The 17,152-nt window shown below is 38.7% G+C and overlaps 1 protein-coding gene across 1 annotated transcript; it reads right to left on the bottom strand.

The window, feature by feature from the left end:
• Positions 1 to 5,376: 5,376 nt before the first annotated feature.
• LOC128689296 (microfibril-associated glycoprotein 4) lies at positions 5,377 to 11,139 on the bottom strand. Its single transcript, XM_070086120.1, has 8 exons — positions 11,031 to 11,139; positions 10,608 to 10,876; positions 10,163 to 10,234; positions 9,741 to 9,907; positions 9,135 to 9,261; positions 8,230 to 8,280; positions 6,799 to 6,866; positions 5,377 to 6,330 (listed from the first exon to the last, which is right to left on the bottom strand). The coding sequence occupies exons 1-8, from the start codon at positions 11,121 to 11,123 to the stop codon at positions 6,083 to 6,085; spliced, it is 1,095 nt and encodes a 364-aa protein (XP_069942221.1). The 5' UTR covers positions 11,124 to 11,139; the 3' UTR covers positions 5,377 to 6,082.
• Positions 11,140 to 17,152: the final 6,013 nt, after the last annotated feature.

The raw sequence follows: 17,152 nt of genomic DNA, 5'->3' as shown, positions 1-17,152 counted from the left end.
CATTCAACACTTTCACCACACTCACACATTATCACTGCTTTTGCAGAGATGCCCAGAATACAACAGTTTAGAAGCATATACGTATAAAGATACACAACATATCCCTCCAAACTGCCAATATCCCAAACCACTCCTTTAAAGTGCAGGCATTGTACTTCCCATTTCCAGGACTCAAGTCCGACTATATGAAAATAACCGGTTTCCCTGAATCCCTTCACTAAATATTACCCTGCTGACACTCCAACAGATCGTCAGGTCCCAAGTATCATTCGTCTCCATTCACTCCTATCTAACACGCTCATGCACGCTTGCTGGAAGTCCAAGCCCCTCGCCCACAAAACCTCCTTTACCCCCTCTTTCCAACCCTTTCGAGGACGACCCCTACCCCTCTTTCCTTCCCCTATAGATTTATATGCTTTCCATGTCATTCTACTTTGATCCACCTCAACAACCCCTCTTCTGCCCTCTGACTAATGCTTTTATTAACTCCATACCTTCTCCTAATTTCCACACTCCGAATTTTCTGCATAATATTTACACCACACATTGCCCTTAGACAGGACATCTCCACTGCCTCCAACCGTCTCCTCGCTGCTGCATTTACCACCCAAGCTTCTTATCCATATAAGAGTGTTGGTACTACTATACTTTCATACATTCCCTTCTTTGCCTCCATAGATAACGTTTTTTGACTCCACATATACCTCAACGCACCACTCACCTTTTTTCCCTCATCAATTCTATGATTAGCCTCATCCTTCATAAATCCATCCGCCGACACGTCAACTCCCAAGTATCTGAAAACATTCACTTCTTCCATACTCCTCCTCCCCAATTTGATATCCAATTTTTCTTTATCTAAATCATTTGATACCCTCATCACCTTACTCTTTTCTATGTTCACTTTCAACTTTCTACCTTTACACACATTCTCAAACTCATCCACTAACCTTTGCAATTTTTCTTTAGAATCTCCCATAAGCACAGTATCATCAGCAAAAAGTAACTGTGTCAATTCCCATTTTGAATTTGATTCCCCATAATTTAATCCTACCCCTCTCCCGAACACCCTAGCATTTACTTCTTTTACAACCCCATCTATAAATATATTAAACAACCATGGTGACATTACACATCCCTGTCTAAGTCCTACTTTTACCGGGAAGTATTCTCCCTCTCTTCTACACACCCTAACCTGAGCCTCACTATCCTCATAAAAGCTCTCATTTTTAAAACTATATATATATATATATATATATATATATATATATATATATATATATATATATATATATATATATATATATATATATATATATATATATATATATATATATATATATATATATATATATATATATATATATATATATATAAATTCTGAGATATACAAGTCTGGGAATATATATACCAAGGCTGACACCTCAGTACTTATTACTGCACTTATTACATACATAGAACACTTAACTCTGATATTAACCCTCCACTCAAACATCTTGCCAACCTCAACAGAACACATGACCATAACACAAGGCACAGATCACTCTTTGATGTTCCTCGTGTCCATCTCACGCTATGCAAAAACTCAATGCACATAAAAGGCCCTAAAATCTGGAATTCATTACCTGTTTACCTGGAGTTTACCTGGAGAGAGTTTCGGGGGTCAACGCCCCCGCGGCCCGGTCTGTGACCAGGCCTCCTGGTGGATCAGCGCCTGATCAACCAGGCTGTTGCTGCTGGCTGCACGCAAACCAACGTACGAGCCACAGCCCGGCTGATCAGGAACTGACTTTAGGTGCTTGTCCAGTGCCAGCTTGAAGACTGCCAGGGGTCTGTTGGTAATCCCCCTTATGTGTGCTGGGAGGCAGTTGAACAGTCTCGGGCCCCTGACACTTATTGTATGGTCTCTTAACGTGCTAGTGACACCCCTGCTTTTCATTGGGGGGATGGTGCATCGTCTGCCAAGTCTTTTGCTTTCGTAGTGAGTGATTTTCGTGTGCAAGTTCGGTACTAGTCCCTCTAGGATTTTCCAGGTGTATATAATCATGTATCTCTCCCTCCTGCGTTCCAGGGAATACAGGTTTAGAAACCTCAAGCGCTCCCAGTAATTGAGGTGTTTTATCTCCGTTATGCGCGCCGTGAAAGTTCTCTGTACATTTTCTAGGTCGGCAATTTCACCTGCCTTGAAAGGTGCTGTTAGAGTGCAGCAATATTCCAGCCTAGATAGAACAAGTGACCTGAAGAGTGTCATCATGGGCTTGGCCTCCCTAGTTTTGAAGGTTCTCATTATCCATCCTGTCATTTTTCTAGCAGATGCGATTGATACAATGTTATGGTCCTTGAAGGTGAGATCCTCCGACATGATCACTCCCAGGTCTTTGACGTTGGTGTTTCGCTCTATTTTGTGGCCAGAATTTGTTTTGTACTCTGATGAAGATTTAATTTCCTCATGTTTACCATATCTGAGTAATTGAAATTTCTCATCGTTGAACTTCATATTGTTTTCTGCAGCCCACTGAAAGATTTGGTTGATGTCCGCCTGGAGCCTTGCAGTGTCTGCAATGGAAGACACTGTCATGCAGATTCGGGTGTCATCTGCAAAGGAAGACACGGTGCTGTGGCTGACATCCTTGTCTATGTCGGATATGAGGATGAGGAACAAGATGGGAGCTAGTACTGTGCCTTGTGGAACAGAGCTTTTCACCGTAGCTGCCTCGGACTTTACTCTGTTGACGACTACTCTCTGTGTTCTGTAAATATAAAAGAAACACTACCCGTTTATAAATTCAAGTCTCTTCTCAAAGATCACTTACTCACCCAAAACCAAATACATACTGAATAACTGAACCTTATAAATTGTATATCTTAAATGTTTCTCACAATTATATCACATAAATGTTAAACCTAAGACCCAATCTAACTTTGTTATGTTTTAAATACACTACCTAACAGAATACTCCATTCTACTGAATGAACAGCAATGCATGCAACCATATGACCTGTCTTTGTAATACTCATTTGTGCTTTATAGTTATCTGTTTACATTAATGTTTTATCACTGATTACATCATTGCTTAGTTAATCTTAAGTTAATTTTAAGCCAGCCCGTAATGCTATGCATACAAGTGGCTTTGGCATGCTGCTCTTACCTGTATTTTTTTGTACCTCTGTATGTATGTTCAAATTATTAAGTAAATAAATAAATAAATAAATAAATAAATATACACAGCCAAAACCTATACACATCAGGAACAGTCTAACACACACACATAGGGAGGTACCACCTCTAGAACTGACTGGAGGCCCTCATCCTCAGAGAAGAGAAGAGGATAATAATAATAATAATAATAATAATAATAATAATAATAATAATAATAATAATAATAATAATAATAATAATAGCTTTTATTTCTATAAGTACATAAACAATATATTCAGGCCTAGCTGACATCAATGATCATCGTAGTATAATCACACTGATCGTAGAACGATGATCATACATGATCACATTTCAAAGGAGGCTAAATGAAGTTTAAGTGTCCCGTAGCTCGATCGCTAGCGCACTCAACTCTCACACTGAGGTTCGTGGTTCGATCCCCGGTACGGGTGTAAACATTAGGACTTGCTTCTTTAAGACACCTGCTGTCCCTGTTCATCTAGCAGTAAAATGGGTACCTGGGTGTTAGTCAACTGGTGTGGGTTGCATCCTGGGGACAAAATTGATCTAATTCGTTCGAAATGCTCTGCATAATAAGGGGTTTTCTATATAGTAGTGTGTCATTGATGTCAGCTAGGCCTGTATATTTTGTATATGTACTTGTAAATATAAATATTATTATTATTATTATTATTATTATTATTATTATTATTATTATTGCAGAGGTATGAACAACGCTCAGACCTCTGTAACACAATTGTCCTCAAAGATTTGTTAAGTTATACCATGAATTAAGGAAAGATCCTGGACTTTACCTTACGAAACAAAGCAAATGTGATAGTAATTAAGTACAAGGTAGATTATAGTGGGAAAAATGAACATGTTATTAGAAGACAGGGGAACTTACGCCTCTTAGGTGAACACAGTTCTTGCAAAATGTCAGAGATCATGGCAGCCAAAAAAATGTGTAAAAATATTTCTAATATATAAAATAAATAAGTGGAACGCTTCAATCCTAGCAAATTAACGAGGCAGAGTAGTTATTTCCTTACATTTAGGGCTGCAGTCCATTCAGAGGGGTGACTTAATGCTGGTGAAGGGCTCTTGGTCAGAGTATCTGGAGCAATTCTCTTTTATTTTCCTGAGATTAAGCCTGATTAATTGCTATTCCCCAAGGGTTTTATGACCCCTACGGGTTTAGTGCTTCCCTATGATTTAATAATAAAAGCTTCAGTTCACCTGCATAATATACAAAAATATCACTAGTTTCGTAAACGTTCAGGGAGAGAGGGATACGAATTTATTATTGTTATTTAACTGTATGATCCATACGGGTTTAGTACTTGTCGGACTGAAAAGTTGCCTTCATGGAGATACCTCTATAAAGTCTACGTTTCTGCCCGGCCTTGTCCAACACTATTTATGATGGCACTATGTTAACTCAGGATTAGTGGCAAAGGGAAGTGCCTCTCCCTTAAAAAAAAAAAAAAGATATTTCCACTGGTGTTTTAATGATTTAACTCTGTAACCCTTTATCCCGGCCTAAATAGTGGGGAAATTTCTCTTTTTGTCAAAACTCAATATTTAACTTAACCAAAAAATCTCTCAATTACCTAAATTTTAAAACTTAAAACATGACGCCCAAAGTTCATACATTGATTAAAACTACTTTGTAGTATAAATACCTACCCAAAACATTACTGCTTTACACCCAATTGTAGCATTCTCATACTGTAAACTGCTTTCAACATCTCACAGTGTTATATTTCCATAATATAATTTCAATATTTACCATTGCAACTACTGTAATTTGAGTAAAATTTCTGTGTACTATAAATAAACAAGATGTAAAACTTAAACTATGTTCAATTTCTTTAGTATTAAGTAGTCTGTAAGCCTTTAAATTAAGTCTGCCCATAATGCCTAGGTATGATAGTGGCTCTTTGCACCGCAATTCATTTTTGCAATTTCATAATCTCAATATAATCTTGCAAGGAAATGAAAATTGATTGATTGAAAAGTTGCTGTGATTTATGGCTTATGATTTGGAACGAATTATACGTAAAGTGTGACTGTATTGTGATTGATATTTGTAATATGACCATAAATTAGTTACTACAACAGTAAGCTATTGGCTAGCTACCTTAAAACAGCAGCAAACTGATAATAATTGTTAGGGTTCTAGTACACGTTTGGCCATATCAAATAAAAATACTAGAGAATACTTATCTTTATTGCTGTATGTTTAATCACAGTAGGAATAAAACTTAGAAGTGTCACTGCCCAATAAATTCACTGTTAAGGCAAAATTTAAGTACTGTGACGGGTTTAAAATTATTTTATTGTGAATATATTTTTAAGGTATTGAAATAGTTAATATCATCTACAATTGCTATATAATTACTATTATTATTACTAGCTCCGAGCAAGGGACCGGTGAAACAGATGACTCTAGCCGTAGCAAAGGAGACATGTATACATGCGGGAGACAGGTGTAGCAGATGTCTAAATGATGAGTAAGACATGCACATTATTATTATTATTATCAAAAAGAAGCGCTAAGCCACATGGGCTATACAGCGACATGCACAACAGTTGGGTATCTTGAGTGTTGAAACGATTCGCCTACGCGGTAGACTTCTTCAGTAAAACACAGAATGGATAGTAAAGATATCTAACTGTTGTTCGTGTCTTACTCATCAATTTGTTGGTATTTTATACCATTTTCAAGATATCCAACTGTCTAGAAGGGGCAGATGTAGCAGATACCCTATTCTCTTGTAAGGAGTTGGAGACAAATGAAGCAGATGTTTATAGCTGTTGAATATACAAGTGCTGCAGATGTCATGGTGTCTGCCATGTAACAGGCGGGTATCTCTTACCATCTGCTAGTGACCGGTGCAGCAGGTTCTTACTAGTTATGATTTAGGGTCCCACTGAGAACTGGCCACAGTTTCCTGCCTGGTATGTGTTAAGGTAGACGGACTTGACCTTGTCGCTGCAAACGGTGGGGCGCACCTTGAGCTGAAGACCGTCCAGCGAGAGGATGTCACGGTTGAGGCAGGATATATTGAAACCTGTTTCTCCTGCATTATCACCACCGCTGTTGGTTGGATTGAACTGTTGACAGTCGTAGTACCACCACCCGCCACCACGGAGGGCAGCACAATTTCCTGCGGTGCAAAATTAAATTGTTTATAATTTACATTCATCGAAGCTGAACTGACATAAAAGCAGCGTTTTCGATAAAAGGGTATGTATATATACTTCGCGAAAATGACATAAGGCTTCACGGAAATATCTTATCTCAAGGAAACTGTATCATACCTCTAGGAAATGATATACCTTAGGGAAATGATACATGTACCTTACAAAAGTGATACACCTCAAGAAAAATATACCTCGCAGAAATTATATCATACCTCATGAAAATTGTATCATACTACACGGAAATGATATATTTCACGGAAATGCTACACTTTAATGTCCAACCTCAGACCTGGTATCATATCATGTTATCTATCATTTCTTTATTACGAAACAACTGAAATATAGTTATTGCAGTCTTCTGGCTTTGAGATGAATTACGATGAGCAGCTTGTAAAATGAAAATTAATAAAAAAATTAGACAATGTACTCACCTGAGTAAACGTCCTCATCCACGTCGTAGGTGGAGAAGGAGCGTCCATTGGCGTATGTGAGGCAGTTGCTGAGGGAGGTATCACAAGCAGTTAGGTTGTTGTTATTGGCATGTGCACAAGGCACTGAAGTACTATTTATTCATGGCAATTTCCGGCACAAACCTGGAGGCCTAGTTCACAGGTTACACAATAAATATCTAGAAAAGTTAAAATTTTCCTAGTATAATGGGCACTGAATAAGCAAGGTGAGTGGACTGACAGTTTGTTCATCAACATCCATCTCACTCCATACCCGTACTGGTTATTTTAACTTGGTATAACAGTATTTTATTTGCGTTGTGTGATGCAGTGTTTCACTGTTAATTTTCTCCTTATTTTCGAGTGTTAGATATAGTTTTGACGGTCACGGTACTCTTCAAATTCCAAAACTATCTACCCCCATCTCCAGTGACTGTAGTTGCGTGCTAACTCCTGGCCAACTGCTCATTCTGCTTCCAGTGGGATGACAGTTTGCATACCAGGTGCTTGCCCCCACTTAGTCGGCAACAACAACAAAAGAATCCACGGTAATACTCCTGTATTTTTTCAATTAATATCGTCATACCCCGGGTTCACTGGGCCTGTTTTTTATCCCATGAAGTCCATCAAACGTTATTGGACTGTTGGGGTGTTGATTTTAAAGATGTAGTGGTAACAGATTCATGCAGATTACCATACAACCAAGATTACCATGCTGACTAGCAACTACCACACCACAGGGCCACAACCACATAAACAACTAAAACACAAACTACCACACAATAACTATCGCACCACAACTACCACACCACAAGTACCAACTCACAACTACCCCACCACAACAGCTACTGCATCTGAAAACCACCACCACACCTACTACATCACAAAAACAACTACAGCACCACAGCAACACAAGCTACACCAAAATACCAGATACCATAGCACACCATAACTACCACCACATCACACTCATACAAGCTACTACAACATCAAAACCACACGAACAACTACCACACCACACGAACAACTACCATACCACAAGAACAACTACCACATCAGAAAAACAAGTGCTACACCAACAACTATAACCAGCAACAACCGAGATATCACAACCTTACCAACTACCCCATCACAACCACACAGGACACAAGAACGAACACCATCAGGCTTATTGGTCCATGCTAGGTAGGTCCAACTCTCACTCTCTCAATTATCCGTTCAACCTATAGCTAAGATTACCAAAAGTTCTTGTCTCAATGATACTACCTTGGAGTTTCACTCATCCAACATAAACTACAACACAATCAAACAACTACTACACAGCTACAAAAAGCCAACAACGACATCTACGCAATGGCTACCACACAAGGACAACTGCACAAACAACACCTACCCAAATAACAAGTCCCTCACCTGGACATAGTATCATCAAGGGTGCTGAAGGTGCGCCACGTCAAACGATATCTTGGGAAAAATCAGCATTTCTGTTATCGTAGAATATCTAGGCATGTTAATACTTATGATGTGGAGGGGAGAGGTGCTTTGATTCTCAGGAACGGTTATTGATACAAGGAATAGGAGCTACCGTCCCCTTAGTTGGATCGAACCTGATGACCTCTCATTCCCCATGGAATTAGAGGTCATCAGTCCCCTGGAACTGTATGGTACTTTAGGGCTTAGTTCTTCCGATTAATAATAATGATAATACTAATAATAGTATGCCACAAGCCTAATGTTTCTCAGCACTAGATAGGATAGTCACTTGTATTTCTAGGGTAAATACTGACAACTAGACTGGATATTTTCATTACTAAGGAAAATATATCGTAGTTTTACATTTGGTGTTATGTGCATATCCACTGTGGCATATATATATATATATATATATATATATATATATATATATATATATATATATATATATATATATATATATATATATATATATGTGTGTGTGTGTTTGCGTTTGTAAGCAAAATATATGAAATAAAATATACTAACTATAGCTTAATTGCATATGCAGGAAACATAGATGTTCTTGAAATATATAAAAACCTGATTTATCCAGGAAACATATATGTTATGGAAATAATAACAATATAAACCAGGTATTTGTTTAAGTTTGGACACGCTTGTTAAATGCTATTTATAGATGCACGAAGAGTGACACGCTGGCAGAACAGTTAAGCAGGTGGAGTTGCGATATGACAGGAAAAGATGCATAGAAGCATTGAAAAGGATAGGAAAGCTGGAGTAGCAAACAGTTAATCTTAGATGTGATATAGCGTCTGCACTTCCTGCAAGTTGTACACACTTACCCGGTGTCCTCTGATCCGATTCTGAAGTTCTGCCAGATGTTGTACACAGGAATGTTATTGCTGAGAAGAAGATCGAGCCTTAAGTTGTATTTCCGGCTGGAGGTTATAGCGTGCAAGGCTTCCAACCCTGTTAAAGTTTCTTTCTCTTAATTATGGTTTCTCCCATGCAATATATATGTCGTACCGAATAGGTAAAACTTGCGATTTTGGCTTAAATAGCAACGCTCTTCTTGCCGAATAAGGCAAGCGAAAATTTGTGTATGCAATGATTTCGCAAAAATCATTCTGAACCTAACAAAAAAATATAATTCAGTGTGTTTGTTTATTAATAAATTATTGTAAACTTGTCTAAAATATATTTAGTTGGATTAGGCTAAATTAAATTGCGCTTGTTATAATAAGGTTAGGTAAGTTTTTCAAGGTCCTTTTGGTACAAAATTATTAATTTTTACAATTAGCATAAATGAAAAACATATATCTTTAAACGTATAAGAGGAAATTTTAGAAAGGACTTAATTTTAAATGAGTTCTTGCTAATTGACCAGTTTTACCTATTTGGACTAGTGTGGTCTATTTCTCTCCCGACTTCCTCAGACTGCTACATACCGAGCCAATACTCTTCGGAACGGTCGCCAAACCCTTTCTTGTATTGAGCCCACGACCGATTGAAGTCTTCCCGTGGGTTCTCTGCTTGTCTGCTTAGGAATACTGTCCATCCTCCGCCGTCCGTCTCCATGTCGCACCACACCTGCACCTTGTTTCTACAGTTGCATCTGTTGAAATAAAAGAACAGGTGTACTTGTTTCGAAAGTTCTCTTACTTCAACATGTTATTTTTTTTGGCCTTGAGTGCAGCTGCTTTATTGTGCTCTCTAAATTGTTAGTCATCTAATGTGATTATTCCTAGGTTTTTCATAATGTTTCTGAGATTGTGTCATAGTGTCCTACTAGCTGCAACAGGTAGGATCTTCCTTTTCTAAAGCTATATATAATTATCTTCCCTTAGACTATAATAATAATAACACTCACGTAAAAGGGTAGATATCGTACACTCCGCTGCGTTCAGCTCCCATCACCATCAAGTCTGCACAGTCCACTGGCCTGTAAACAAAGTCCTGGGTTGTTTATTTACTTTAATCGTGTGTTTGACATATTGAGTGAGAATTGTGTCACAGATAAGAGGCTGCTGAGCATCAATTAGATCTGCTGCAGTGCTCGTTTTTCATATTTTGGTTTCAGAGCCATGTTTACCTTAATGATATTCAAGGATAGCACTACAATACAAGGTTGTAGCCACTGCATGTTCCACAATATTAGGGTGTGAATTATTGTGCAACCTGCAATACGAGGTTATAAGCTACTGTAGCTGTATATGCTACACAACTTTACTATAGTTCATGGAGACTGCAAGCTAGTGTAGTTACTTGACGCGATACAAGGTTAAGCTACAGTAGTTGATAAAACTTTACAACACCTTGCACTTAGGTCCCTGGTGTCACGCGCCCACCGCACTCCATTCGCCATGTTACTGTTGATAAACTTGAGTTGACTTAATCTCCCCTCCAGCTTCGAATTCTGCCGCTGCTGGAAGGCGACCCGTTCTTGACTGCTGTCGCGTAAACTAAGAATGTCTCGTACTTCCCTGCTCCCATTCTGGGGTCCATGGATGTTGCTGCTGCCGTCGACGAAATCACCTTGGTTTAAGGAGACGACCAGACTCTCATTTCTTGTCCTGTAACCGTCCTGGCAAACACACTAACTATATAGGTGAGTACACTAAGTATAGCTGCAAATATTAATCGGAAAAAATAGGACAATCAATGCAAGATGGAATAAAAATAGTAATAATAATAATAATAATGTAATGTAACTTCGAAAATCCGTCACTTTATTTTACCTTCGATAGTGAAATGTCTAGAGGGAGATCGGAACCGTAGACGATCCAAGTGACCACGCCCACCTCTAAGACACACGCCCACACAGCTCTCATTACGCCCACGCAGAGCCTTAGAGGTAGTGTACAGGTATCATAAGTTTTATTCCAGAGAATAAATAATAAAACAATATAATTATCGAAAAATTGCCCTGTACTTCGACGATAAATGCACATCGGTGGACATACGGCACACCCTCGTTCTTATACGATCCAATACGAATACGAACTATGGATTATATTAATGATAATGTCTGTCGCCATTTTTCTTTTATGAATTTCATCACGAGACTGGAAGAAGTAACACCGAATGTCATGACATTTGGGGCAGTCAGAATTCGGTTCATGTACGATCCTATTTCTCCATATCTACCTTAATGTATATTATTAATAAATGATATCAACCATACAGAAATATACTGTACCGCCCCCACTAGCCTAAGCAATCAAGTTATTTCTCCAGAGTAAATCTTTGTTTTTGTAAGCTAATAAGAACATAAGAACATAAGAAAGGAGGAACACTGCAGGAGGCCTGCTGGCCCATACTAGGCAGGTCCTTTAAAATTCATCCCACTAACAAAACATTTGCCCAACCCAATTTTCAATGCCACCCAAGAAATAAGCTCTGATGTGAAAGTCCCACTCAAATCCAACCCCTCCCACTCATGTATTTATCCAACCTAAATTTGAAACTACCCAAAGTCCCAGCCTCAATAACCCAACTAGGTAGACTGTTCCACTCATCAACTACCCTATTTCCAAACCAATACTTTCCTATGTCCTTTCTAAATCTAAACTTATCTAATTTAAATCCATTACTGCGGGTTCTCTCTTGGAGAGACATCCTCAAGACCTTATTAATATCCCCTTTATTAATACCTATCTTCCACTTATACACTTCGATCAGGTCTCCCCTCATTCTTCGTCTAACAAGTGAATGTAACTTAAGAGTCTTCAATCTTTCTTCATAAGGAAGATTTCTAATGCTAGGTATTAATTTAGTCATCCTACGCTGAATGTTTTCTAACGAATTTATGTCCATTTTGTGATACGGAGACCAGAACTGAGCTGCATAATCTAGGTGAGGCCTTACTAATGATGTATAAAGCTGCAGTATGACCTCTGGACTTCTGTTGCTTACACTTCTTGATATAAATCCCAGTAATCTATTTGCCTTATTACGTACGCTTAGGCATTGCTGTCTTGGTTTAAGGTTGCTGCTTACCATAACCCCCAAGTCCTTTTCGCAATCTGTATGGCTAAGTTCTACATCATTTAACTTATAAGTACTGGGGTTATGGGCACTCCCAAGCTTCAGAACCTTGCATTTATCTACATTGAACTGCATCTGCCACTTTTCTGACCAAGAATAGAGTTTGTTTAAATCCTCCTGAAGTTTCATAACATCTACGTTTGAATCAATTATCCTACCTATCTTTGTGTCATCGGCGAATTTGCTCATATCACTAGTAATTCCCTCATCAAGATCATTGATATATATTATAAACAACAACGGGCCCAAGACTGATCCCTGTGGAACGCCACTTGTTACAGATCCCCACTCGGATTTAACCCCATTTATGGACACTCTCTGCTTCCTGTCAGTGAGCCATGACTCGATCCACGAGAGCACTTTTCCCCTAATGCCATGGGCTGCCACTTTCTTTAACAGTCTATGGTGCGGAACTCTATCAAAAGCCTTACTAAAATCTAAGTAAATAATATCAAATTCTTTATTGTGGTCAACAGCCTCAAAAGCTTTACTGAAGAAAGTTAATAAATTAGTTAGACAAGACCGGCCTCTTGTGAATCCATGCTGAGTATCATTAATCAAGCTATGCTTATCGAGATGTCTTCTTATAATCTCAGCTATAATTGACTCTAGTAATTTGCCTACAATTGAGGTCAGGCTTATTGGGCGGTAATTTGACGGTAACGACTTGTCCCCTGTTTTAAAAATAGGAGTTACATTAGCCATCTTCCACATATCAGACACTACACCTGTTTGAAGAGATAAATTAAAAATATTAGTTAATGGTTCACAGAGTTCCATTTTGCATTCCTTAAGAACCCTTGAAAAAACCTCATCAGGACCCGGCGACTTATTTTGCTTCAGTCTGTCTATCTGCTTCACAACCATCTCACTAGTGACTGTGATGTTACATAATTTATCTTCTTCTAGCCCACTGTAAAAATTAATTACTGGAATATTGTTAGTGTCTTCCTGTGTAAAAACTGAGAGAAAATAATTATTTAAAATCAAGCACATTTCATTCTCTTTGTCAGTAAGGTGCCCATAGTTATTTTTAAGGGGACCTATCTTATCTCTAACTTTTGTTCTATAGACCTGGAAAAAACTTTTTGGGTTAGTTTTAGAATCCCTAGCAACTTTAATTTCATAGTCCCTTTTAGCTTTTCTTATCCCCTTTTTAATGTTCCTCTTAATGTTAATATACTGATTCATAAGATGACCCTCACCTCTTTTGATACGCCTATAAATTCCTTTCTTATGCCCTAGTAGATATTTGAGCCTATTATTCATCCATTTTGGGTCATTTCTATTTGATCTAATTTCTTTATATGGGATAAACGCTCTTTGAGCAGCATGTATAGTGTTCAGAAAACTGTCATATTGATAGCTCTCTTCGTTACCCCAGTCAACAGATGATAAGTGTTCTCTAAGCCCATCGTAATCTGCTAAGCGAAAATCTGGGACTGTTACTGAGTTATCGCTACTATCGTACTTCCATTCAATGCTAAATGTAATTGATTTGTGGTCGCTAGCACCCAGTTCCTCTGAAATTTCTAAATTATTAACAAGGGATTCATTGTTTGCCATAACTAAGTCAAGTAGGTTATTTCCCCTTGTAGGTTCTGTCACAAACTGCTTCAAAAAACAATCCTGAAATACTTCTAAGAAGTCGTATGATTCTAAATTCCCAGTCAAGAAATTCCAATCAACATTACTAAAGTTAAAGTCTCCTAGAATTACTACATTATCGTGCCTTGTGGCCTTAACAATTTCCTCCCATAGTAGTTTCCCTTGGTCCCTATCTAAGTTTGGGGGACGGTATATCACTCCTAAAATCAGTTTTTCATGCCCCTCTGAAAATTCTATCCAAACAGACTCTGTATGTGTTACTTCAGACTTAATACCCGTTTTTATGCAACAGTTCAAGCGATCTCGGACATACAATGCCACCCCACCCCCCCTCCCAATACTTCTATCTTCTTGGAACAATTTAAAACCCTGAATATGGCATTCCGCAGGCATGTCCCGACTTTTTGAATTAAACCACGTCTCAGTTAAGGCAAATACATCAATGTTACCTACACTAGCAACTAATCTCAACTCGTCCATCTTATTCCTAGCACTACGGCAATTAGCATAATAAACATTGAAAGACTGTCCTTTCTCTTTACCCTTCCTGCTCATTTCTGTTTTTCTACTAAACCTATTACTGTCCTTATCACCCAAGGTCCCTGGCTTTTCAATATCTATCTCGTTCTTATTATTACTAGTTCCCCTAGAACTCGTAATATTACTACACTGGGACTTCACTGTTTTCCTGCCAAAACCCATACCACTAACTATTCCTAGTTTAAAGTCCTAACTGCTCCCTCCACTGCAGTTGCCAGTGCTCCCACCCCACACCTAGATAAGTGAACCCCATCCCTAGCATACATGTCACTTCTGCCATAGAAGAGGTCCCAGTCTTGTCTTAATGTATGTACCTGTAAAGTGTTCTAAAATATTGAGCAAAAAGTTATAATTACTCACCCACAAGTCGTGTAAGTCACTGAATTTCACAAATGCTAAGTGATTATTAAACAAGTCTCTGAATGTTGTGCAAGAATGGTATATAATACCGACAAGATGAAATTAAGACACATGTGCAACATCTGGGTATCTTTATTGTAGTCCTACTGTCTTCTAGCTATGTTCTAGAATTTGTATTGATAAAGCCACTGGATGGCGAAACGTCTACAATAAAGATACCCAGATGTTGCACATGTGTCTTAATTTCATCAAGTCTCTGAATGGCTGGGGTTTGAACCCATGCCAGGTGAGTCAAACTCATAAACCAGTGCAATCGTGTTATTAAGATTCCGTGAGTAATCATTAAACAACCCGCATAAAATTAATGAATTAAACATATTGAAACTCTATATAGATAATGGAGCAACTTAATATTAGTACGAAATGTCAAGCTGGCACGGTAAAATTGTATTGGTTTTACCGTAGAGATCAAAGAGTGATTTCTTGGGTCAATGTGTTGTTCGAATCTTGATAAATTAGACACATGTGCAACTCTTGGGTATCTTTATTGAGGAAACGTCCATCAATCTTGAATAGAATAGAATTCTATTCAAGATTGATGGACTGACCACATCGACTCAAGGTTGAGGGACTGATTACCTCATTCTCCTCCTGTTCTTCACGTTTCTCCTTTGTATGGACTGATGAAGCCACTGTGTGGCGAAACGTTTCCTCAATAAAGATACCCAAGAGTTGCACATGTGTCTAATTTATCAACGTGTCGGTTCTCTGAACCATTCATCTTGTTCGAATCTTACAGCTTCCTTCCCTCAAGCTAGCAACGCTTGAACGAATTATCAAGATACGAACACGGACTGTCAAGATGACAAGTACATGAGTTGTCAAGCAGACAAACGAAACATAAATTGTCAAGACGTTTAAAAAAAAATTAGTGAAAATCGTCAGTATGGAAAGACGTGCACAACCTAAGCTAGTAAGAGTGTGACTAACCTGCAGGAACTACGAGCACATCTTCAAAGGGACGAGTTTTTATCCATGTAGTGTCGTAGGTGGTTGTCATGCGTCAGCGTATATTTTCAAACATTTTCAAAATGTGAGTTACTAAGCTCTCTACTGTTGATAAACCTTCAAGTCATGCCTGGCGCTCATGAATTTCGCAACGCTTAAATATGTTCAGACTCGTGTGTCATATGGTTTCGGGTAGTAACACGATAATCTGCATACATTGCATGTGATACGGCTTTTGATTAACAATAAACAAAACACCTGTATATCTGAATCGTTGACCCAAACGAAAACGGTGACAGCCGAGATTATTATTATGGACGTCTCTGTGCCCTGACAGTGTGATCTCTTGTGCCCTGACGGTGGGATCTCTTGTTCACTGCCCTGGCAGTGTGAACTCTTGTTCATTGCCTTGCAAGTGTGAACTCTTGTTTACTGCGCTGGAAGTGTGAACTCTTGTTCACTGCTCTGGAAGTGTGAACTCTTGTTTACTGCCCTGGAAGTGTGAACTCTTGTTCACTGCTCTGGAAGTGTGAACTCTTGTTCACTGCCCTGGAAGTGTGAACTCTTGTTCACTGCCCTAGAAGTATGAACTCTTGCTCATTGCCTTGTAAGTGTGAACTACTGTTCCCTGCCCTGTATGTGTGAATGCTCGCTCGCCTGGAAGTGAAGAAAATTCTGGAAGACAAGACAGCGCGAGTAGAGAAGTGTTAGCCACGTTTATAGTTAAGACTGAACGAGTATGAGCAATCATAAGATAACTGTAAGTGAGCATTAGTGATCCCTAAACCAGTGAAATATTTTAGGACACTTCTAGGGAGTGGTTCTCTTGTATTATGTGGGAGTTAAACCTGGCTCTAGTAATCCAGCAGATATTTGACCAGTTAACGTGTCGTTATCTGTCAAAGACAGACACTTGGTTTGTTTTCTAACCAACAAAATAAACCGCCACCACCAGCAGCGAGACTTAAATTTTAATCAGCGAATTACGCATGTAAAATGCAATAGATCATTCATAATGGATGTGGTATTTACCGAATAGGAAGAAGGTAATTCAAATATAAGTTTTTCCCTCCAACCCTTCCTAGGCCGACCCCTACCCCGCCTTCCTTCCACTACAGACTGATACACTCTTGAAGTCATTCTGTTTCGCTCCATTCTCTCTACATGTCCGAACCACCTCAACAACCCTTCCTCAGCCCTCTGGACAACAGTTTTGGTAATCCCGCACCTCCTCCTAACTTCCAAACTACGAATTCTCTGCATTATATTCACACCACACATTGATCACTTGGAGAAG

Source organism: Cherax quadricarinatus, chromosome 18 (assembly GCF_038502225.1).
Source record: "Cherax quadricarinatus isolate ZL_2023a chromosome 18, ASM3850222v1, whole genome shotgun sequence".
Taxonomy (NCBI): domain Eukaryota; kingdom Metazoa; phylum Arthropoda; class Malacostraca; order Decapoda; family Parastacidae; genus Cherax; species Cherax quadricarinatus.
Note: the sequence above shows the minus strand (reverse complement) of the source record. Positions and strands in the feature narration are given on the sequence as shown.